This window comes from Falco rusticolus, chromosome 3 (assembly GCF_015220075.1).
Source record: "Falco rusticolus isolate bFalRus1 chromosome 3, bFalRus1.pri, whole genome shotgun sequence".
Taxonomy (NCBI): Eukaryota; Metazoa; Chordata; class Aves; order Falconiformes; family Falconidae; genus Falco; species Falco rusticolus.
The window spans coordinates 75,173,558-75,198,617 of NC_051189.1; the positions used below are offsets into that span (position 1 = coordinate 75,173,558).

The following is a 25,060-nucleotide window of genomic DNA, read 5'->3' on the forward strand; positions in this document are numbered from 1 at the left end:
CAAAGTAGTATCTGTATAATCCATTTTTAACTTTGAATTTGGTGTTGAAATACCCACATAAAGATGTCCACTGCACCATTACACTGGCTCTGTAATCACTTATGTGACGTAGTACAAGATGTTTAAAACTGGCTGAAATACAGGAACATTGAACGAAAAAGCAAAATACCAAACCCCATAAACCTGATACAGTTGACACGAACTCGGAATTTTCAGGTGTATTTTAGAAATGAAGTCGATCAGCTGGGACTAGATTCTTCACAAGAGGAAATAATCATATGTAGACATTAGGATTTTTAAATCAACATGTGGAGATAAAAAAAAATAGATTTGGAAAGATACTTTATGAAACTCCATAGATGCTGCAGGGTATCAGCCACCCATTTAAAAAAATTGCACTTCTAATTAAAAGATACATTATCTCTAAAATTAATGTCTGCACAAGATGTATATTAGTGCATGAAAGTATTGAAACAGGCAGATGTTTTATTTAGAAAAGCACCAGATGCTTTCTTACCTCTTACTCAAAAATTGGAAATGCACCAAAAACTTGTTCCTACAAAATCCCACATCAGTGGTGCTTTCTTCCCTCTGTTGCCTTTGCTTCCTTTTAGATTCTCCTGTTTGTCCTCCGTTGTTATGATGCTGCTGTATGTGAGATGGGTATCGATTTCTTCCTCGCCTTTTTCTGCATATTTCCATATGATGTATATCTGATTTGGTTTGGGGTTTGTTTTAAATATGAAATGTAAGTTTATGAATTAAAGAGCATATGTAAGTTTTCAGACCAATGGGATCTGCTTATGGTGTCCCTGCACTTATACTGGAATTTCCGCTGCAAAATCAGAACCTGGCATGCTCTTGAAATTTTTGTAGCAATTCCCATATCTGAGCTGCTCACCAGAATTCAAGGGTACTTCCAGTCTGAGGACAAAAAGACAAACGCAGAGGTGAGAGGTCAGTTTTTGTTGATCAGTTTGATTCATTGCATACGTGGTATCAGAGAGATGCTGCAGAGGCATTGCCTGGATGTGAAACGACTGTCATTGAATTCAGGAAGACCATGCTGCAGAGTGCTGCATAATAAAAAGCACTGATATGAGAGGTTGATAAATGGGTAGACAGCACAGTATGTTTGCAGAGCAGGAGGCTAGTGGGATGCTTAACTTGGAGGTGATATTTAGGAAGTAGGATGCTGAGTTCTCAAATGTCTCAGACTTCTTATAAAGGTCTTGGCCCAAGCCACCAGTGGAGATGTTTTCCTTTATGTGATTCTAAAATACTAGTAAGGTGTTTTGTTTTCTGTTTTTTGTTTTTTGTTTTTGTTTTTTTTTTTTAAATATATTTCTGAACTTAAAAAATGAACTTAAAAAAAAAAGATTATTTTTAGGAATATGCCAGCTTGGCGTTGGTAAAGGTTTTTTTCTCTTCCTAAGTTAATAATGCTGATAGTGTTGCCTTGTCTGCTTATTATAACCACAGACTGCTTCCTGTCACATTAGTTAGGAGGAAGATGTGTTTTGTGGAGGTATTGTGAAAAAAGGTGGTGTCAAGAACTGAAGGTTTGGGAAAGGAATGTTACAATTATGGTGAAACAGGGGTATATTAGGGCAGGGAGGCATAAAGACAGGCCACAAAGCAGTAAAAAGTCAGACTTAATTAGTTTCATTGCTAATGAGGCAAGTTGTTATGCTCCTGCCAGTATTTGTGGCAGCCCAGTTACATTCTGTGCTGTTGTACTCTTTGCCCCTTCACTGTCTTCCTGCTGTAGAGAAGTGCTGGTCTGTGAGGTGTCTGCAATGGGGATGAGACCCCAGGCAGGCAGCTGTTGTGAGTATCATGCAGGAAAGTGAAAAAAGCAGAAGCTGCTGTTTTGTCCAGTATGTGAAATACACGTATAAGATTGGAAGGCAGTTCTTTGGGAGGTAAATCTTTCCCTCCCTGCTATTTTATTTCCACTTTCTTGCTTTCAGGATTGTACTCAGTCCTCCTTTCTTGTAGCAGCCAGGGGAATATGGCTTTTACAAGAGAAGTAAAGAAGGTGTGATTTCTGTGCTCATTCCGGTTAGTTCCTGGAGCAACAGGATCTAAAATGCTTTTAAAAGAAAGCTAAGAACATGACTGGACAAGATTTTTGTCACTTAGTGCCTTCTTGAAAGAGAGGTATCTAGGTATGTGAACTTCTGGTGACATGGTTGGCTGAGGAAGGATGATTACACCACTAAGCTTACATCTGCTGGCAGTATGCAAAATAATGTCCTAAATAAAAATTTGGAAAGATGGCAGGAAGTTCATTTGAACAAATATTCATTAATTAAATAATGTGTGAATTAATTTCATTAATGCACAATTAAACACCAAATATTGCTGTTTGTGTCCCTTTGCAAACTTATGAACAGGTCAGGTGAAGTTACACAGGTATCAGAAAGTTTGTCCTGTAATTTCTTCCTGAGGAAGAAACAGAAGCCCAGGATTTTCCACATTTTTATGTTCATGCCACACAGTGCATTAAAGTTGTCATAATTCAGTAATTTGGAACTGATAGTATCAGTCATGGGCACAAATGTATGTTGCCTTGCTTTCAAAAAAAAAAAGGCTTTGTACTGCTGTTGAGTAAAGTACACCGTTCATCTGCTGTGCTGCTCATTTCCTAAGTAACTTATTAAGGAGTGTAACCTGTTAAGTGACTTACTAAACACGTGACTAGGAGTCACATTTTTATTATTTGTTTATCTGCTTATAGTTTCTTTTAATATAAACAATTGGAATTCTCACAAAACAAAATGTTACTCAGCAGCTCTGGCAGTACGCAACTTTTAAAATTCTCTTTGATGCATCACATGCTAGGAAGATAATTTGTTAGAGATTTAATCAACTTAGGAGTGCATAAGCCCAGTGAGCAGAATGGGAGACACTTTTTAGTGCCCTGGCTGATCTCAGTTGTGATGGACAATTTGCTTTGATAATGCCTGTTGCCTCCTTATGAGACTGGATAAAAGCATATAAATAAAAGTGGTTAGCTTAGCAAGAACTCTGCCTGATGGACTGAATGGAGTAAAATTAAAGACTGCCCAAAAAAGGAGCCTTTGCCAGCCGCGGACGTGCTTCTTCCCCGCCCCCCCCCCACCCCCCCCCCCCCCCCCCGCGCACATAAACTAGCTGGTATTGCAGAGCTGAGAAGCTGACCAAATTGATGTTCAGACAAAACCGTACATAGATTACTGTACTCTGTGGTTATTTGACCATAGTTTGTGTTCAAAACCAAACAAAACATTTGATTAATGAATAACAGCTTTTAAATGTATTCCCTTAAGAATGTGAATGCCCGAGAAGTACCCTGTTGTGGAAGGCGGTCAGGAAGTATAGCAATAGGATAATAATCCTCTTCTTATCACCTTAGCATAGATGTTTAGTGACAGGTACTGTGCTGCTGCGACAGCCTAACAATACAAATACAGTTTTGTTGCCCTTCTAAAAAGGAGATAATTTAATACTAATATATATGAAGAAAAACATACACCATTTAAATTCATTAGAACTGGAAGACTTGTGGTACATAAGAAATAAACTAAAACCTGCTTGGGTAACATGAAATTACATGCCAGAGACATTAAAATGCAAAAATAACTTTTAAGGAATATCTGCAAAGGTGTATTTTGAAGATGGAATAAGGAAGTAAGGAGAGTGACACATCTGAATGGCACTGCAGCTGACTTTCCTTTTTCTTGGAACTGAGCACCCCTGTGAGTGGAACTCACAAACTCCTTTCTGTTCTGCTGCTTACAACTATTTTTGATTTGTTGGAGGTGCAGGCAGGTTTTTTTTTTCTGGTAATGAAATTAAGCTCTCTGTTTCAAGGATTATTAACTGTCTAGTTAATATTCTGTCACCGAACTTAGTATCTCTCCAAACTCACCAAAATCAGAAATTTAGAAGGAAGAGAGAAAAACTATGGTATTTTTAATGGGAAAATCACTTGCTGTGTACATTAAATGCCCCCCAAAAGCCATATTAATTTGCAAAGCTGGAATGTTTGTGAGAATCAATTTACCTTCCCATCTTACTTTCCATTTTCCTTTCTGTCTTTCTTTCTGTCTTCCATTTTTTTGGTGGAAGTTGTCTTTGATGTAGAACTTCCTGAAACCACAGCTATAAATCTGTCATTTATTGGGGAAATTAATGGTGGATTTCAGTGAATCTATTCCAAATTCATGCTAAGGTGAAACTCACTGAAGTGGAATTTGAGTAAAAAGTCATGGCACTAGCAGTTGTATCTGCTCTTTGTCTTTCAGGATCAGTTACAGAGTGACAGAGTAACTTCTCTAACCAACAGAAAATCATTATTTTTTCTTTCTTGCAAAGTAAACCTAGAGTAAAGGCTCTGGTTTTGGATTTAGGTGAGAATTTAACTTTTCATTAATTAGAATAGCAGCTTTTGATGTACTCACGCCTATCTAACATCTCTACAGCATTGAAGGGATTACCATGCATTGAAGAGGTTCTCCTATGAAAAAAACACTACAATTATAACTCCAACATAAGGGGTATCTATTCTTTGGGAAGCACTCATTTTTTTTGTAACATAACAACAATTTAGGATTTGATACTGTGAAATACATTCCTTGAGAAGAGTTGATCATGAGTGGTGATTCCTACTGCAGTTGCATTCTTTAAAGCCTCTAGTGTCTAAAACACTGAGCTGAAGGAGGAGGTGGGATGTGAGGACAGGGAAAGGAGGCAGATGTCTGGGACAGAAAGTAAGTTTCTTCAATATTCCTTTTTCATGTCACAAAAAGCTATTTCAATAGTAACTTTCATAGCTCATTGTCAAGTTTTAGTTTTAAACTTTCCGTCTTCTATTTCTGTAGCAGCCTAGGGGTTTTTGGTTGGAAAATAGAATTTAAAGTGATCTTTGGGTATAAACTACTACTTGGAAAAAACCCAGACTTCTGGGAGTGAAGAAGCAATGATGATTTTCTTAGGAGCTGCCTTATGTTCAGGCTTGGTGAATCTTATCTGCAGAGCACAGAAGGCATCACTGCACTGCAGGGCCATGGAACCAGGACTGTCTTCTGGCAAGCACTACCATGGCCCCAGCTTCACCTGACCCACTAGGAGAGGTGTGGGGACCGAAGTCAAAGCCTTCCTCTGGCACTATAGGAACCCTCCTTGAGATTTAGGCTCTATAAAAACAAATCCTCCCTCCACCCCCTGTTTTTCAATATCAACTTGCCCAAAGGGTGGGTCTAGTCCAGTGAAACGCTCTTTAAGGGGTGAAGCCATCTACTCCTCCCTCTTGTAATTCACCCTCTTGGTTATCCTTAGGAGCCTGTGATAGTATGAGGTTGAGTACTTCACGAATGATGAAAAGTAAAAATTCTAGTGAGTTACATCAATACTTTCTTTACTGAGTTTCCTTTCCATCCGGTATTTTTCAAGGTTTGGAAGAAATCTTCCCCTGCCTGCCCCCCAGATGTCAAATTTAAAAACAGCTGCTTTTGTTGAAATATTTATATTCTGATTAGCTCTAATGAAAGGCGAAGCCAGCTTTTTAGCTCATGGGAGCTGAAGCTACCCATAAAAAATAAATTATGAAAGCTTCTGTTCCTTTGAATGTGTGGACTGTTGCAGTGTTCATAGTGTGTAACACTTGTTTGGAGGCATTTGGTCAATTCTTTGAGCTTTGCATCACTAAGCATGACAGGTCCTAAGAGATTAAGTATCTGTTACTGTCAGAACTTTAATCAGTTTTTCTTCCATTTCTGCAAGTAAGAGAAGGATAGGTGTACTCGTAAAGTATCATGAGGATTACACTGCAGCACTTCCTGGATAAACTTCAGCGCTGCTGGAGTGGGGGAAACAGTACCAAGTAATCTCATGACAGCTGTCATGTTTCCAAAAGTGTGTGATCAGTTCTTGAAATGGGAATGTTACATACCTTGTGGGTACACCCAACCTATGGTATCAGCCACTTCTGCTTCTGTTTCCTTCCATTTGAGTGGCAGAAATATGATTACATACTAAACTAATCAAGTAGCAGTTAGTTTACAATGTTCTTCTTCAGTTTTTGTATTTCAGTATTACATGTAAAACTATTTATGAGTGGGTATTAGAAAGTAAAGAGGAAAACCTGCCTTTGGCTACTTCCCACTTCTTCAAGTGCCTCCTGAACTTTATGTTTGTAGAATTTACTGTGTCTAAAAATTACATGGGTTCTTACATGGGTTGTATTGAAACAGCGTAAGAATTTGTCAAATAAGTACAATTGATAGTTATAAAAGTCTTCCAGATATGAGGGGTGGGGTGTGGAAGGGAACTCGCTTGGTTTTTTTTTCTTCTTTAGATCAAGAGATTAGTTGTTATACTTTTTTTTTCTTTTAATAGTCCATCTTCATGACTTGTGGTCTCTGTAGTCACCATGCATCTCTTTTTTTTTTTTTTTTTTTTGGCTGTGGTTTGAATTCCCCATAGTTGGAGAATAGAAATAGCTGAATCCAGAGGAGAAAACTGAAAATTTACTGTTTAGTCTGCTAACGTCAATGAGTTATGGACAGTGTTGCATGCATTGAATCTACTTCACTGCACTATGTATTCCTTGTGGAATGACTCAGAAGAAAACAGCAGTCTAGTCTAATGTATGTAGTCTCTGGATATATGTTGGTTGGATTTCCCAGCTTGTAGACAGGAATATGATATGAGGAAAAATGAAACTCTAGAGAAAAAAGTCATATAAGGAAGAACCTATTCCTATCAAAACTGATTGTTATTGTCTTTCCACTGACAGTCATTACAATGGGTATATATAAAAATATAAACAAAGATATAATAAATATGTGTGTGTACATATATATATATATATATATATGAATCCAGGAATTTTAGTTTCACTGTGGTGAGAACACAAAGTGCTTAACAGTCATCTTTCTTAGCAGAAGGAAATAAAAGTGTTTTAAGTTGGAAGGGGACTAGGGCAAAGAAGAACGTGGAGTGGGCATGGGGAAAAATTCACACTTAATGCCTTTCTTGTATCCCTTTGTCAGCAGAAGTTGGAGAAGGGAAGCCCATGGTTTGCTCCTGTAGAAAAAAAAAAATATCTGTGTACTTTGCAATAATTGATCTCATGAGGTTCACTTTATTACTTTATCCTGACTTTCTGTGAAGGCAAAGTACCAGGTATCTCGTGTTTGTACAAAATATTGAGGAACACTTGCTGTCCATTCGGAAACAAACTTCTTCAAAGCAATTATCTCACATGAAACCCATGTGATGTTCTGTGCAGCTGATTGCCTGGGTTTGTTCTAGGCTGACTGTTGAGGGGCCATTAATCGCATTGTGATGGTGACTACATGACATAATAGGGATCATTCCCATGCTGGTATTTATGGCACAAATTTAGAGAGCATTTTTTAGAAGTAAATGAATCTGGAATGAAACATGTAGAGCCAATTGTTGTGTACACTGGGTTAGATGCATTCTTTGAGTTACCATTGTGTCAGAATATTTTGACCGAGATCTTTTCCCCCTTAATTGTTTGAATTTTGGATACTCTCCTTTGAAGCGTGGTGGGGCAAATTGAGACATCTGACTGAATCAGATTTACAATGTATGTGATCTTACAGTTCTTTGAAAATCAGGTCCTTCTTGAGGTAACTGTAACTAAGGACACAAATGAGGGCACCCTAACATACTAATTTGGGAATTTTAAGTTTTTATTTAATTTGATTTTGTGTTTCTTTTACTTAGAGTTATAATCTTTTCTCTTGTATTTCCATACCTTAGCCTTTCTGTGCTCCACTGCGAAACTTTACTATTTTAGAAGGTTGTTTTGATATGTTTAGATTTTTCATTTTTACATCTCCTGGGTGATCCTTTTGGTGAAAAATGTTCGTGCAATTTTGCTAAAAATTAACAGGAATTACAAATTAATTTAATCGTAATGACAAGTAAGTAGTTATAAAATGCAGGTGGTAAGGACCAAACATACTATTGTTGCCTTTAACATACTTGCTTTGGGGGAATCTGGTAATATTGTGCCTGCAAGCACAAATTTAACAAAAAGAAATTCTCAGGATATAGTAAGAGCTCATTACAGAAACTCAGTAGTATTCTGTCGTGTTACTTCTAGTTATGGTTTTAGACTAGCAAGTCTGAGGAAGTATTTGAAAATTAACAGCACAGGAATGAGCTCTGAAATATTAGCAAATTGCTATTACTTTTCCATTTATGATAATACTGTTTGTTATTAATTTGATCATTCATTGTCATAATGCTCACCTTGCTTAAAATTCCTCTCCATCCTTGCTTCATGTTACAGAATCAATGCCTGAATTTCGTAGCTTGCACAACTTTCTACTTGCCACCTGACATCCTTTGCCCTTGTCAGGCATAGGTGCATTCAGCAATCTGTTCCATACAGCATCAGTAGAAGTGGTCTATAACGAAGGGACAGGCTTTAGCGTGGGTCCAGCAACTCCAGCACTCCAGTGTGGTTATGGTAGTTATGGAAGCTCCAGATATGAAATTGCTAGTCAAACTCAGGATCCAGTCCTGGAGGCAGAGTATGCTATGTGTGGTTTTATCTAGGTACTATTTTTACTATCTTGTGTTGTAAACTGAGTAAGGTATGTTGTATGAATGTTGTCTGATCCTTTAATTTATTCAAATGTGTCAAGAATATCCATTTTGTGGGGGAAGAGCTTGATTTTTAAGTGCATAATATTTTCTCAGCTGCCTTAAGGCAAAATGCAATAGCTGGTATTGTGGCAGAGTTGTGATTTTAAGCTCAGAGTTCAGAGATTAGGGAAACTGGAATATTTGTTTTTCCATGTGTAATCTTTTATTCATTCTCAAAGCTAGTCTAGTGTTAATGAGGCCATTTGTATTTAGTGCTTTGAATAATTTATGGTGAAATTGTAATTCTCTTTCATTCCTAATGGTGTTAGTATTGAAAGAAGGCCTTTAATTGAGAGGAATTATACCATGATTTAGTGAAGCACAGCAAAATATTCTTTAGGTGTATGGTTATAAAACTTGGATAAAGTTGTAATTGCTTTATTGCTGGGTCCATTAAAAAAAAAAAAAAGGAGCAACTGCAAAACTCATTTTTGTAGGCAAAGGTATCTACTGGAAGGTTGTTACCAAACATGAAATTCTGTATATTTTTTGTCCGTGGCATCAGTCTATTACTGGGTTTATGATGCTCAGATATTTTTGTTCTCTTAGTACTAGCATAGCTTCACAGGTGCCCCAAATCCTACTTTTATTTAAACATAGAGCATCCTGATAAACAAAGCAAAGTTGCAAAGGAGAGGAGTAGTTGACTGAATGGACTTGCATTGAGCTGAACAGCATTAGAACTTAGTCCCCTGTACTGGAATTCTCTAGAAAATGCAAATTTATTCAAGTTAGAAGCATGCCTAAGTGTCTTCAAGCTATCTACCAACAACTATGGTTAACGTAGATATTTTAGATACTTTTGTTTTGATCTGTCTTATTTGAGGGGGAGGGAAGGGGCACTCTAAAGGTGAAGTATCTTTTCTTTTTTCAACAAAAGAATCTCTGACAAAAAAAATCAACCTTATTATTTTACCAAAGGTTGGTATTATTTTTGTTGAGTGTTGGTGCTCTTTTGTAGATGTTAATTTTAATTGAGACTGAAAGCAGTTGTGATGACTTCTGGGTTATCACTTTTCCAGAAATATCAAAATGTACAGTTAGAGAAGCGGTGGAGAAGAGAAGGTGGATAAGAGCTGTAAGGGAAGGGAGTCTTCAGATTCACATCTGCTTTTCCTTATGTTCTGCTACGGGAAGCAACATGAAAACACTAATTATCCTCTTGAGGGGATACTTATGTACATATATTCATATACCCATGTCAGTACTGCATACACAGGCATATTTGTGCATATTTGTAAATAAAGGTGTATAATATGTGCTTGGAGAAAACATTCAATCACCTGGATGCCTTGAACACACTTCTAGAGCAGTTCTTTATTTGATATGACTGACTCTAGTAAGCTAATTAATGTCATTTTGAGATTCTGTTGCTGTTGCCCCTGTTATTGTAGCCCTCCTACTCCTTTTTTTGATGGATTATTAAAAATGTTGTGCTTTCTGAATTGATACCTGAACTTATAGAGAGTACGTGCCTATCCCAGAGACTGAAGATGCCCTGTAGACGCTGTGAGACAGCAGTATTAGCAGCCCAGTGTATTATTCAAGAAAGGAAAAATTCACTTGTTTCAAAGGTCATTTAAGCTTCTGCGCAGATCATAACCTAGCTCTTTAACTTGGCCTGGAACCAAAAAGATAATCAGTGCGGTGTGTTTAGGAAGTGCTGATTATAGCATATTTGTTAATGGTTTAACTCATAGAGAGTTCAGCAGAGCCTCATAATTACTTCAAAGGCTCTGAATCAGACCTTGACGCATGTTCTCCTGTCTGAGTGAAGCTTGCTGCACTTCTACAGAGGTGAGGTCTCTGTGACCTGAAGGCAAAGTTCTGCTCTGGTTATACATTGTAGTACAGCAGGAAACTCAAATCAGATTGGGTTCCTTTTGACTCACTGGACTTTGGAAAAGATTTGATTTGTCCTGTTGGAGTCCTTCAGAGGCCAGAGAATGATAACGTCTGTACCCAATGGAAGCTGATGTCTCTGGAAGACCCACAAACTGCTCCTTCTGAACAGCTCTATGGCAGTATCCAGCAGTGGAGTTTTGCTGTCTGGAGTTCGTTTCAAAGTAATAGCCAAACCTCCAAAAGCTGTGTCACATATTAACAGTCCTTCAGAAAGAGGGCCATAAACTATGTGCTTGTGTCAACAGCTCGAGTGATTTTTAGTTTTCTTTTAGTAAGCTGTAACATACCAGACATCATTGAAGCTAAAAAAAGAGTGTCTGGAAGCTGCATGCTGTTATTCCTATTAAAGGCAGGCCTGTGTTAGGTAAGATTTCTCTCGCATACTGCTGTGTTCAGGCCTAGTCATTAGGAAGCTGGTATTTTGTTACTTTTGTCAGAAGTAGTTGACAAATCTCTGCAGTTATCATACTGTTTCAGAATTAAAAACTGTGGTTTACTATAACATTATTTTTTGATAAATGTACTTTTTCATTCCTAGCACATTCCTGGAAATGGTTGTTGAAGACTTTGAAGACTTGGGAAAACCCCTAATAAATGAAAAGTAGGCTGTAGAAACTAATTTATGCCAGATACAATTAGGTATTGAGGGAAAAATTATGTCAATGTATAATTACATTCCTATTAAATTAGTGATAGAAACTTGTTTGTCCCTGTTAGATGTTTATTTTTTGAGTGGGAAAAATCTTGTTTTCTAATTAGGCGATGCTTTTTGTACTGAAATATTACATTTTTTGTGACGTTATTAGGAAATTACGGACAGTCCTGACAAATTTACAAAATAATTCTCATATCAAATATATCTCCAAATAAGAACTAATTTTATTTAATGAGTTGTATTATTGACATCTGTATATCTAATGCAGTCTATGAACTTCAGTAAAGGTAAAGCAATTGAGCATAATCTTATCGTTTAGATTGGTCTGTTTATAGTTGAATAGTTTCACTTGAGGTAGCAGCTTGGATCAAATTGCTATAAAAGGTAAACTGGCTTGCTGTGTGGGGAATTGGTGCCAAAAGATTTTATGATGGAAAAATGTTTAGATTAACCCAATACATATACACTAGGAAAGCTTATACCTAGTTTTTCATACATACTTTCAATCTCCCTAATAAAATCTCAGTATTTCTGTTTCTTATTAAAATGACGTTCCCACCATACATTATATTAAATCTTAAATAGTTACTCAGAAGCGACACTGAAACTCCTGTACTTCACATTTTTTTGCACTAGAGGAAGCACACTGAAAAATCATTGCTGTCTCCTGTTTGTGATTTCAGTTATGTTGATGACTGCTTACTGGTGAAAAGGAGATGCAGGAGATCTTGCTCAAACATTACACATAGACTTTTCAAGCATTAAACCTCTTCCTGGTTTAATAATGCTGTTTTTTCTGACTGCTAGAACAATTAGGAGTGTAAACCAGGTAAGGCGTAACAGGAGTGTAAGCTAAGAGGTATGGATTTATTGGTCTAAGGAGGTATTTTTCCAGTAAAGTTAGGCAAAATTACTCTAGCTTTCCAAAATTCTGAGATCTTCTTCTAGAATGTGTGTTCTGCACCCCCACCTCATGCTCTCCACCCCCCCTGTCTCTCCCAGAGGCTTCCAGCTGGACGAGGTCCCACTGGAACTGGAATGGGTTGTCAGATTTTTTATGCATTAGAAATAAAGGAAGATGACATTTTTAGCCAGGGCAAGTGGATCGGTACTACTGGCTCATCAAGGGAGAAACACTTGTTGAAGTTGAGTGGGTGGAGATAGGTATTAAAGCAAAACGATGCTGACGTGGGAGATAGGAGAATACACTGATTGTGGAAAAATACAGAGGTTTAAGATACAGTTTCTTAATAGGAGGATGCAATTCTGTACCAGTATTGTGGTTTGAGCAAGGCAGACTAATAGCCTACCTATTTTTCATATGGAAGCAGCTTGGTTGATGAGTGTAGTTACCTTTTGTAGCAAAGGACTGACCACTATAGGCCAGGAGAATCTTCTTAGACCTCTCATCTTACGAGTGTGGGGTTCTGGTCGACAGTCCTCACACTTGTAATTTCTTCGAATTTACGTACAGTTCCTCTTGGTAACGTGGTTATTTGGTTTTACATGTTTGTCTCTGAAAGGTAGTCCAAAAGGATACTGAAGGGAAACTTGGTTTCTCTTATTCTTGTGTCCCTGAAATTGATCTCCACAATCTGTTCCTGGCAATGGACTGTTTGCTGGGTGGTATAAATAAATCAAGGGCTATAATTGTCTGTGGGGAACCTCTTGTGAAGAACTTCCAGTGGAGAATAACTTTACTACTGGTTTGCAGTAGCAACCACTTCTCCTTGCCAGAAAACGCCAGCAGAGGGAGGTACTGTTGCATTTGGCAAACGACGTTGCACGTGCCCTTGTCACTGGGCAGAAACGATGGCTGGGAAGTACCCCTGCAGGGCCCTCAACCGTTGGGATAACTGATTTCTGCTGTCTGTCATTCAGGGTTCATTGCATCTACCAGTTCTTATGAAAGTGTTTAATTGTTGCTGTGGTTGTATGTTTAAGCCAAGGCTCTAGCTCCCAGATGCTCATAGTGATTTGAGTGTTTCTATGTAATGAAAAGAGTTTTAAAGGAAAAGGGAGAAAAGGTTGCTCTTTGTTTTTCTGTTATTTTCAACTTAGTTTGTCTTCTTATAAGTGTTTTTGGAAATCCATAAAACAATTTCAAAGGCTTTATATATAGCACTGCACATTTCATTTTGATACATTTTGCAGGGAAAATTTAGAGTCACTAATTTGTCCTAGATTTTGTATGAATCTGATTAATTCAGGTCACAAAGCAAGAAATAGAACTAACTAGAAAAGTCAGTTTCAAATGCCTTGGCATTTTGTTGTAAGCCTGTGGCTTCCCCTGTTTTAGGGGAAGATTCAGAAGAAAAGTAAAGCAGGAAAATGCTACTAGAATGTTTAGCTAATGGCAGCTGTTATAAATAATTATTAGTAAGATTCCTTAAACATTGCTTTTTACCATTGTGTTTTCATCTCCAGTGGAAATTCTGTATGCCTTTCCTACACAAAAGTGAATGTTTCTGTGAAAATTTCAGCAAAACCAGCAAAAGCATTTTCCAGTAACAGAAGAACGGGGAATATGTTCTCTTTCAACTCTTCTTTTATTCAATCAATTGCATCAGAGAGAAAGGGAAAAAAAAGAAGAGTTAAAGATAGTAGTATCTTCATAGAGAGGTGTGAAAGCTAGTTTCAGTTTGGGTAAGTTACAGTTTGAAGACTTGCATTAGGTATGAATCACTTGTGATTTATATTTCATCCAAAGGTGACGAGATGGTAGGCTGCAGTATGTTATTCGCATGTAGCTGAGGTACCTCTGATTCACGCCCACAAGTAAGACTTCAGCTGGTCTCACACAACCCATTAAAGGTGTCTGTGGAAATAATATCACTGACTGCAGTCGATATTTAATCATGTCCCAGTGGGCAAAAAGTGAGCACTGAATAAAGCTGTGTCTTACAGACAGGCCAAAGGGACGAAGGTGAGTGCTGATTGATCCCTTTACCGTGGTCTCATTTAGCATGGGAGCTGCCAAATGATGAAATTTGATGGCATGTATTTTTTTCTTCTGTAGCTGTGAAAGATATATTTCATAGGGTTGGATGTGGCTTCTTAATAAATGTGAAAACTGCTTTCTTTTGCGCTCACACAGACCGCAATACCAGCAAGCTGTGAAGTATAAGCTGCAAGTAGGGGCTCATGTACAGAATAGTGCCAGTGCTTACTTGAATAACCCTAGCTGCCTAAACAGCTTTTGTGGAGTTGGTATGGTCCCTGCTGAGGAGTACAGTAAGAAAAGAAGGTGTATGGTATTGACTGTAAACTGTTTTAATGTTCTGTCTGCTTTGCTGTAGGTAATAATGCAGTGAGAGCAATAATACAAGCCAATAGCACATGGAAAAAATAATGGGAACTTATTACAGATAAATTTAATAGCACATTTCATGCTTTGCGTTCTGTAATCAGTCCAACACTAAAATACATTAATTAAACACCAGTTTCCCACAAAACTCAGGAACTTGTTAGCAGCCTTTAAAATATTGATACCATTATTCAGGTTGCTCGTAGTCCAGCGTGGATCAGCATTTGGCAGCCATGTCAAGCTGTGGTTACTCAAATTGATGAACTTGGTGGACTGGCAGTGGGAAGGGGAACATGCCCCATGGCTGTGGGCTGACTGCTACATTCCTTCACTGAGCTTGTAGCAATTAAAGCATGCTGAAGAACAGTGTCTCCTTCGACTGCATGGTAACTATTCAGTCTTTGGGCATCTGTGGCTTTGTCCATCAAATGCTATGCTTTTGTGGTCTTTTGAAGAGCTCCTTGGCCCCAAGCAAGGGAAACAAAACATTACCTGGTCTAGCAGAGCAGGAGTGTTTAGGTGAGAGGCATGCTGTTATTCAGAAAACATAATCTGGTTTTGATAGCCTTTGTCTAGATCGATACCAAACGGGAACTGAACGTACAGATAACAATATTCACTAAATGTTTAATCAAGAAAATATCCAGCAAAAACAAATCTCAAGCCATAATAGTAGGATGTTTTTCTTGGGTTTGTTTGCTTCAGTTTTTTCCTTCTTTTTTTTTTCTTTTAATGTAATTCATTAACGGTTTTGAAGAACCAGGATCATTACCTGTCTATACAGTGTGTGGGCATATCATGTCCTGTGTCATTGTGAGATTTCAGGCACTTTTTGTAAAGGTTATATGTATTACATAGTTAAAGGTACTTTTGACATTTAATGTAGGAGCATCCCAGAGGGATGACTAAGTTCTCATGCAGTCAGTGGAAAGGGGGAGCTGCCTCTAAAGGGCATCTGACTTAGATGACTAAAATAACCTGATGTAATGCTACCTGTTAAAATCTCACTGACTCTAAATGATATCATGCTTGTCTACAACTTCTGTAGGGTCCTCTCCTTCCTATTTTGTCATTAGCTTTTGTTCGGGTTTATGAAAATCTCTCATATTTATCTTTGGACAGAAAATGCTTTCTTTTGCCTTCAGCTTGTTTTCATATAATCTATTTCATACTGGTTTTGTTAATATTGCTGTACTTAAGATACACTCTTTCCTGGGGGCATTGGCTGTATCTACTTCGAAGTAGTATTTTGCATATAATCGTACTGAATTGCATTTGTATCTGCCAAACAAAATTCATGATTCTGTGTAGTTGTTGTCTTGTAACTACTCATTTCATTCTTCATTATGAAACTTTTGGTAATGTAACTGGCAGCCTGTAATCAGCTGGAGTGCTGGGATTTTGAAGTGCTGGGGGTGTGAGAAACAATCTGTGAAGCCATAGCGCAGGCTGGCATGTTTTGCTGATTGTGATAGGATCACAGGATGGCAAAAGGTTAAGGAGGTGGACATGGAGCAGCCATATGGAATGTAGGTAAACTGGTTATTTTTGGAAGTGATACTCAGTCAAAATTCATAAATGTGTAGCACCAGGAACAACCTCAGGAATTAAAACAGCAGATTACGTAATACCAAAGTAGCAATAATTTAGTCAGATAGGAGCTGGGTAACCAGGCATGAGTTTACAGATGAGATATGAAGAAGGAGAAAGCTTACCCTCCATGTGCCACCAGGCCATTGTAGGGAGTGCCTCCATGGTCTCTGTGCTGCCTCTCTTCTCTAGCCCATCCTGTGGGTGGCAGGCATTTATATAGCTTAATACATACCAAGAGATTGAGTAAAGACATAACCGCGTTGTTTTACTTTCAGTTCATCAAATGATGCCTTTAAATTTCTTCAAGGTCAGGTGGAGTCACCTTTTAGGAAGGTGTGCTTTTCTCAGAAGCTGGTGTTTTGACTCCAAAAGATTAATCTGGGTAGTTTCTTTTTGCCTTGTGTGTTTTGCAGGCCGTCAGATTATGTACAGCTGAGTGTTCTCACCTAGTCTTAAACTCTAATTTTAAAATGATCAAATTAAATTATCTTTATCATTTTTTTTTCATTTAAGAGATAGAAATGTTTGGTTAAATTGAATGGTCCCGTGGCATTTCTGAGGCTGTATGTGCTCATGCACTCATGAAGTTTTACAAAGAGCCAAGGCAGGCATACAGAGATGGCGGATGCTTTATTAAGAGGTGAATTGTAGCACAGAAGAACAGAGAGCTGGGCCAGGGCCTTCTTCAGCAGGACAGACTGGCCCCCATTGGTTCCCAAAGAGTACCCCATGTAAAATTAATCTGCAAGTATATTAGCATATGAATATTACAGCTTATGAACCAATACACTGGCTGAATAATTTTCCATAACTAATGCCGACACGTTGAATGGTTTTTGATACTCCTGTAAAAAAACCTACTTCTGAAATGTGATTTTATCAAATAGTTGGTATATTATTAGATCAATGAAGTCAGTTACACATTCCAAACATAATGGTATGTAAATTAAACTAAAAGTTAATTTTACATTTTCCCTGAGCAATGAAACCATGTCCTGATGGGTATTAAATTTTAATTTTCTTTTGGTTGATCATATTATATTTCCTTTCTTCTGTTACTTCCCGTAAACAGTATAATTTCGTAGTGCTGACAGCCTATATAGTAAATACCACAGCGAAACGAGGGGATCTGTATTATTCTGTATATACTGAGAAATCTCTTTGGTTAATGTGCGTTCAATAAAGTTAAAGAAGCAAATGTTATTAAACCAGAGGAAAAGCACAATGAAAGTTATTCATGTTCTTTCCTTTGCTAGTGTTATGCAAATACCACATTTTTTTCTTTCCTTTAAAAATACAGGTTTTTTTGCAGTAAGACAGGAGGGGAAAAACTACAGCATAAAAGTGCAATAGCAATAAAGATATTTGCTTCAGCGCAGACTCAAATGATGAGAGAACGGATTTCTTTTTTGGGGCAGTGGAGAGAGAGTATTCAATGCTGTTCTCTGTTTTCAATTAAACAACAGCATTAAAGATAAAATAAAAGTTTAAGAATTAATAATTTTTTCCTTCCTCAGCCAAATGTCCTCGCACATTTTCAAAGTGATGTATCTGGAGGAGGAATTTTAAAAATGACCGGCTGGTGGTTTTGCCTCTGTTTCACAGAACTGCAAGCTTGGCCTTCTTAATGAGCTACGTAATGAATCAAATTCGAAAAACCACTTATGGGGCCTTTACCTAGAGATCTTTCAGTCCACTTTGCCTCACAGGAGCGTTGGTCTGGATGGAAAGTTCCTGTGCCCTTGTCAGCGGGTGGTTGGTGTCTGGGGAGCCTTAGCTAGTTGCCTGGTTTGTGCCTGTGCTGTATGGCTACATTATCACCCCAGTGCTGTCAACCGCCTTCTGGCCGGAAGGTCCAAACCCAGCGGCTGTCTGCCTCCAGAGGAGCATCACTAGGTTGTGCTTGTGGTGCCCATAAGATCTAACGAGCCAAATAGTGTCTGTGTGTGAGCTTTGTTGAGAAAGATTATTGGCCTGGTTGGTTGCCTCCAGGACAGCAGTCCTTCCCCCCTGTTTCTTGCACAGGGCTGCCTCTTCCCTTCCTCCACTCTAGCTGTTTTCGCAGAGCTGTAGCCCGTGACAGTGCGTTGTTACAGCCCTGGCCGCTGCCATCGTGCTGGGCCCCGGTGGCGGTGGCTGTGGCTGTCCCTCCCTGCTTCAGCTCCACCTCAGGGCAGAGGTGTCTGGCGCCAAGCCGTGGGCCGCGCAGCAGGCCTTGGTCTCGGGGTGGCCATGGTGCACGTATGGCCTGCCAGAGGTGAAGCTGCTGTCCCCTTGCTGGTGGCATCCCCTTGCTGGTGTCCCCTTGCTGGCAGGGGTCGGCTGTCTCCCGCCCTGTTGCAGCATGCCTCGCTCCCTCCAAACCCCCTGCATTTCAGGCACCAGCCGAGGAGCTGTCACCTCCCCTGTCAGAAACTGGGCTGGGCACAACGCTCCCCCCCCCCCCCCGTGTGCATCATGTCCCCCGTGTACTTGTAGGTGCCACTACTTACTGTTTGGGAGAATCTTTCTAGGATTAAAAAAAAATAAAAAATCTAAGAACTCTGTACGTCTAATAAATCAATCCAGATTTTATCCATGCTCCACCCCACAGAGCACCTCAAAATACTTTATTAACTTCAAGCCATCATTACAAATTCTGTTTGTGTTAGCCACTGTAATTGGGGAAATCTTAAGGTACAGGAGGGCTTTTCTCTTTTGAAAATAAGAGAAGGGATGGGTGTCCAGACTGATTTTATCATTAGCACTGCCTCACATCTTTACCCGCTGAATCACTGCGACAGCAACCTAATAGATAGTAATATGTATTTCCAAGTGTCAAGGCTTCTCATTTAAAGCTTAACTTAGTTTTAAATCCCTCTGGAAAGGGAAGGCCTTTAAAATACTTAATAAATTCTAATCTTAATCATATTCATCATTATTAAAATTTGAAATAGGTTGAAATACTTAAGGTAAGTGAAATGAAAAAAACTAATAAAGGGCATGAAACACACTGGAGAAATAGAAGAATAATTACTAAAGATTAAGAAATCTAAAATAACCAAACATGAAAAAGCCTTCATCTCCAATAAGCATTTATTTAAAAGTTTTGCAATAGCTTAATAATATAAAAGGAGATTTTAAAAATGAATTGAATGTTAAGTGCAGCAGAGTGGCAAGAAATATTTAAATACATTAAAACTTAAACTAGTCCTGTCTTTGAGCTTCAAGCATGATTTAGGCCTTGTCAGTTCTTGAGAGCATTGCTTCATCTGTCAGCAAGGATGCAACACTACTATTGTTGTTGCTATTAATAATAATTATCATTGTGGTAGTAGTACTTTTCATAATAAGTAGTGCCTAGGAGTAACAGGGTATTGTGGCTGAAGAGATCAGCTTGCTCAGTCTTGTACGGGCAGAACAAAAAGATTTTTTTCTTCCAAAGAATGTGTAATCTAAACATGAAAGGAAGGACCTCTTAAAATACTTGGTTTTAATTAAAAATTATAAAGATGCAATCACAATGTTGGGCTTTTATTGTAACCTTTTTTTGCCCACTAGTGAGTGAGAGATGCCTTGCTGTGAGTATTGCCTGACTATTGGAACATATTTGAGAAATGTTTTTCAAGAGCTGTAGAGACCTCTAAGTCGGGCAGAGAAATATCATACCCCAGGAATTTAGGGAACTTGATTTTTTGTGTGGTGCAGTGCATTAGGGGTTTTTGAATGGTGTACTTCACAATGTAATCTGTGGGAGAAAATGGAATTAAATATTTTTAAAAATAAATCTAGTAATTTTATCTTTATTTTAGGGATTACTTACCTTGACCATGCCGGTTCAGCACTTTTCCCAGAGAGTCTACTTAAAGCTTTTACTGATGACCTCAGAAACAACATTTATGGTAAGCACAAAACAGAGTTCCTGTTAGTCATCTCAAGTTTCCATCTAAATAGATCAAAACTGTGTCTCTCAAGTTGCTGGAAGAGTACTTCTGTGAGTTTTTTAACACTGCTATTAAGTAGTTGGAAGACCAGTGATTTTGCAAAGGAGTCATAGCCCATTTGTGCCACCCCTGGCTTTGTTCTTTGGTGGCCATGGACGTGTCTGTGTTGGTGAAGAAGAAAAATCAAAGGGAGCATGACTGTTGTCCAGGGGTTACGGCATCATGCTGGGGATAAACAAATACAATGGAATGCTGAGCACTGTTTGTTCAGTGGTTTTTGGTGGTTTTTTTCCCCCTCCACACATATATAATTTCATATGCAAGGACCAGAATTCAGAACCGCTCTCCTCAGTGAGAGTCATTACAGGAAGCTTATACTGTGGCTTGGTATATTAATTTTATTTAGAAGAAAGCTTAGCTCCAAAATCTCAAGTTAATTTAGGCAGGGAATAGGTACTGTACCTCTCCCAGATGATTAGACATAGATGCCCACTCAGAAAAAAGGATGTGTATTACCAAAGCAATCTTGTGCATAAGAATGTGAGTAAAAGTAGCTACAGAATTATGCAATATTTGGGTGGAGATGTAGCTATTGCAGCTGTTGATGTGGGCACTTCAGCACCACCTCTAAGTATTTTGTCCCAAGATCCTCTACTTAAACCTTTCATCTCTTTCCAACATTATTATCTAGCTGAGAACCACACACTGAATGCAATTTTATACAAAGGCAGCAACATCCATTTTTTATGAAATATTGGTTTTGTGTGAGACAAGTTATATTACTGACTCATGCTCAACCAGAAAAAAAATATACTGTAGTGTGATCTATATATGCTGTGAGTAGTCCCACTGAAGTAATCAAAATTTCTTATTGTGTGTTACTATTTGTGGGCTTTGTGTCCTTTTTGCTAGTTTGTGCCTTTCTTGTGCTCCCTGATCATGGAGCAAAGTGATTCCTCGCTTGGGAACTTGGTACCACTGCTTTGAAAGAAAACTGTTCACTCAAGCCCTGGCACACTTGTGCTTATCACTTGGGTGAGCCACTTGAGAGTCCTGGGTAGTTTTCATTTTTAATGTGCCATTGTACATGTCATTTCCCCTTCTCTTTTTTCCTGAATGCTGGTGAAGCCAGGATCCAGAATGTGAATTTGAGTTCCTCTACAAAATAGATGTTATTTGTGATAGGTATAGGTTTCTTTGCTGTTATAACAAGATACATTGATTTGATTACATTCAAAATCTCCTATTCAAGTGCATGTCAGGGATATTAAAATTAATGTTCTGTCACTGTAGCCATTGTAGAGTGAAATATATGCACTCTGATCTTAGTTATTTCAAACAACATTGGGCTCAACCCTTATTATAAGTACCATCTGTGGCAGAAAAAAATTTAGTTTTTTAATCAGTTGAGCGCTTGCGAATAGAAATAGTAGTGCTGCCAGTCTGGAGCAGATTTGCATAGTGCCTATAATGGTGTGGGAGAACAAATTGTATCTTTTTTACTACTGCTTTTGTCTAAAATGATAACCCGAGCTCTAGTATGGTCAAATCTCCTTTTTTTCATTTACATCTCTGATACTCTGAGGGCAGTAACTGTTATATAAAAAGAGTTCATTTAACAGATACAGATGTGAGTGAAGAGGGAGTTTGACTTACAACTTTTTTTATTTTCTTGGTGATAATACACAGGCCGAAAGAACTGCAGTTTAGCTGTTGCATGTGTAAATGAGGGAAATCAGTGTAAGTAAGAGTAATTCTCACTTCTAAATTGAGAGTATTTGAATTGGAAATTACAGAAATGCAACATCAGGGATGAAAAATCCAAGTATTAGTCTTGGGTTTGAACTCTAAATTCAATATTCTTTTCAACACCTCACTCAGTAACTTTCAGCAGGGTGATTTTGAAATTTTAAGAAGAGAGTAGCTAATGTTGCAGCCTAGTGAAAAAAAGATGTATTAATTAGCAATTTTTTTCTTGTTCTCTTTCCAAACTCTGTAGGCATGTTCTTTAAGCATTTACTAATAGGAAAGTGTGTTGTGCCTGTGTGGATACTGCTGTAGTCATTTTTGCTCAAGAAGATAAATTCATGCCCTTCTTTATGTGCTGTCTTAATTGTTAATGCATGCTTGTGCTGAGCTGTGCTAAGGTGGCTACTTATTTTGTAATAAAATTTATATTTTCATGAGCTATTTGAATTTCAGACACTAAAAAACCAGAGTTAGTCCTGGTTTCCAATCATGAATGTCTATCATCTCCAGATTCTTTCTCTTCTAAATCGCTTCTCAGCTAGTGCGCGAATATTTTTGTGAATGTGCATTCTGTCTGTAGTTCTTCCTAATATGTTTGTGCATATGCAGTTGCTTTTTCTTTTTAAGGGAACTGCCTAAGTATTAGTAAGAGTAAATGATCCAGCTGACGTTTCAGGGTCTGCCATAATTGCTTTCTTCTGCTGCATGTCCCTTCTCTCGACTAACTTTTCTAAGGAACTTCAGAGCATAGCTCTGTGAAGCATATTCTGTGAAGTATACGTTAAATCTTTCTTTGTCATCTTTTCAAGCTGGCTTGGTGTAATACTTTCCTAAAAGAAAAAATTAATAGGAAAATTATGAATAATTATTAACTTCAGTATCTCTGTTGTCTCCTAGGCAACCCTCATAGTCAGAATATCAGCAGCAAGTTGACATATGACACAATCGAGCATGTCCGATACAGGTAGAATAATCTTTCTTTCAGATGTTGTATGATGCACTTAATAGTTTTCATTTTTATTAGGCCTGTGCTGTTTTGATGACTTTGATGTGATGTCATTTTCTGAAGTCATCTGTCATTAGATCTAAAGAAAATGACATCACTTTTAAAACACAAGGTACTTGGGACAGTCAAGTATTCGGCAAAGTCAGTTCTTTTTTCTCCAAGATGCACCAATTCTCAAAGTCCTGTAGTTAAATTAGTGTTGTAATATTAGTCCACAGTTTTAATTAAATTACAGAACTTGGAATCTCAAAAGCGATTATTAGTAAGATGGTGTGGTAAGATACTAAGGTGGAACTAAGTGTAAGGACATGGTTAAAATTCAAATGAAATTAAATGGGGCATAATGGCTTGTGAGAATGTATAAAAAGCTTATGGGAATATGTACCTTGTTTTACAGCAGGTACTTACTTCTGTTGGAGTAATAAAATACCTTTTAAAGTAGTTTTAGTGTAATTTTTAAGAGCAAAAAAGAAAAAGAAGAGGTAAAATAGAGTGTTGGGGCTTCTGGGTACAGGCAAGAAAGTGAACTGAATCTCTAAATAAGGAATCCCCCTGAAAGTTGAGGATACAGTGTGCTGAAAGCACACTTCTTGCCATTAGTTTACACCATGAAGAAATATACAACTTAGGTACTTCATTATTAGTTTTAGGGGGTTGTTTTAGGTAACTCTTAATATTTTATAAAATATGTCTTTATTGAAATATATGTATGCTATGAGTTTATTTACCTGCCTAAAGGCACTCTTTGTGCAAGAAAAGAATTGTCATGGATTCCTCTTTGTTTTATCATCTTCCTTAAAAGCAAAGATTTCTCCGAAACATGCCACAGAATTCAGGTCAATAGTAATGGAAGTATAGTATTGTAATGTTCATAGCTGTAATGAAGAAAATCTACCTTACATCTTTCTGCTGCTTTTATAAGGGTGTGAAAAACCAAGATTTCTAGCTGGAAGATGCTACTGGCTATAACCTGTTGCCACCCCACTCCACCTTGCCACCAGCTTTCTGGAGAAAGTATTTAATTTTGCTTCTTCCACAACTGTCTCTTATGCTGTGCAGGTTGACAACCTGTTAATGCAGGACCAAATGAAATGAAAGAGACAATCTATGAGGAATAGCTGTTTCCAAAAGCAGACACTTATAGCCAGGTACAGCAATACCACAGCCCTGCAGAGTCTCCTGAGCATACCTGTGTGCTCACATTCAGTGTTAGCATTCTGGTTTCCATTTACTCTTGGTGATATTTCAATGTTGCCATTTCGCCATTCTTCTTATGAAGGCACAGTAGAAAGTGTAGCTGTTTCTAGAATAACTACTATTGTACTCTGTGTTCTTCATTGTTAGGGAGTAAGGAAATAGACTTTCACTGTGTACCATATAGATTACTTTAAAAGAGCTGATATCTTCAGTCTGTTTTATTTTGGATCGTGCTTTAAAAAAGTGTGAGAGTTTTATAAGAGCAGGATACGAAATGCCAAGGATCATACCAGTTTTTGTATTGGGTTTTGGGTTGAGGATTAGGTGTTTTTTTTCTTTTTGGAAAAAAAACGCAAACCTCTGCATCCAAGTGAACATTTTCAGTATTTTACCTAAAAGAATTTGTCATCTATCCCTACAGAAATTCAGCCATTATTCTCCAATAAAATTTTAAAAAGCATAATCATTAAAGAGGCATAGTCATAAAAATTCAGGAAGAAAGTGCCCCAAAACCAGTCAGTAAGTCAGCTACCTGAAAGGCAATAAAAGTATGTTAAAATCTATACTACCATGCCATTGCAGCTAATCAGAATAAGCAATATGACAAGAAAGGGAGACAGGCAGCTCTGTCGTGCGTCACAGGTCATAGACTGGATTTCCTCAGTGAAAGGATATAATTCTGCTTGTGGCACATGGCTGCAGCTAGAAGTATGGCTTTTTTTCAGTGTTTGGCTCCAAGACAATATGATTAAAAAAACCCCAAACAAACAACATTTGATTTTCTGATGAGATGACACAAACAAGTAATTAAAAACAAACAAAAAGCTTAATTTATATTTGTCAATATTGGTGATAGCAGCACCAGAATAGACCTTTCTAAAATGGCAATGTACACTGTTCCACAGTACAAAGCTGTATGACTTGGTTTTGCCTTCATATTTGTTTGTCAGACAGAAACCATTCTTAGAACATAGATTTGCAAGAAAGTAACAAATGATTAAATATTTAAGTCAATGGAGGTTTTCTATGATTTACAAAATTACAATAATCAA

The 25,060-nt window shown here is 37.9% G+C and overlaps 1 protein-coding gene across 1 annotated transcript in view; it reads left to right on the top strand.

The window, feature by feature from the left end:
- MOCOS (molybdenum cofactor sulfurase) overlaps window positions 1-25,060 on the top strand; it is a 231,074-nt gene that overhangs the window by 5,582 nt on the left and 200,432 nt on the right. The window contains exons 2-3 of the mRNA XM_037379578.1: window positions 19,925-20,014; window positions 22,703-22,769. Of these exons, the coding sequence (XP_037235475.1) occupies window positions 19,925-20,014; window positions 22,703-22,769 (157 nt within the window). The remainder of the gene's footprint in view (window positions 1-19,924; window positions 20,015-22,702; window positions 22,770-25,060) is intronic.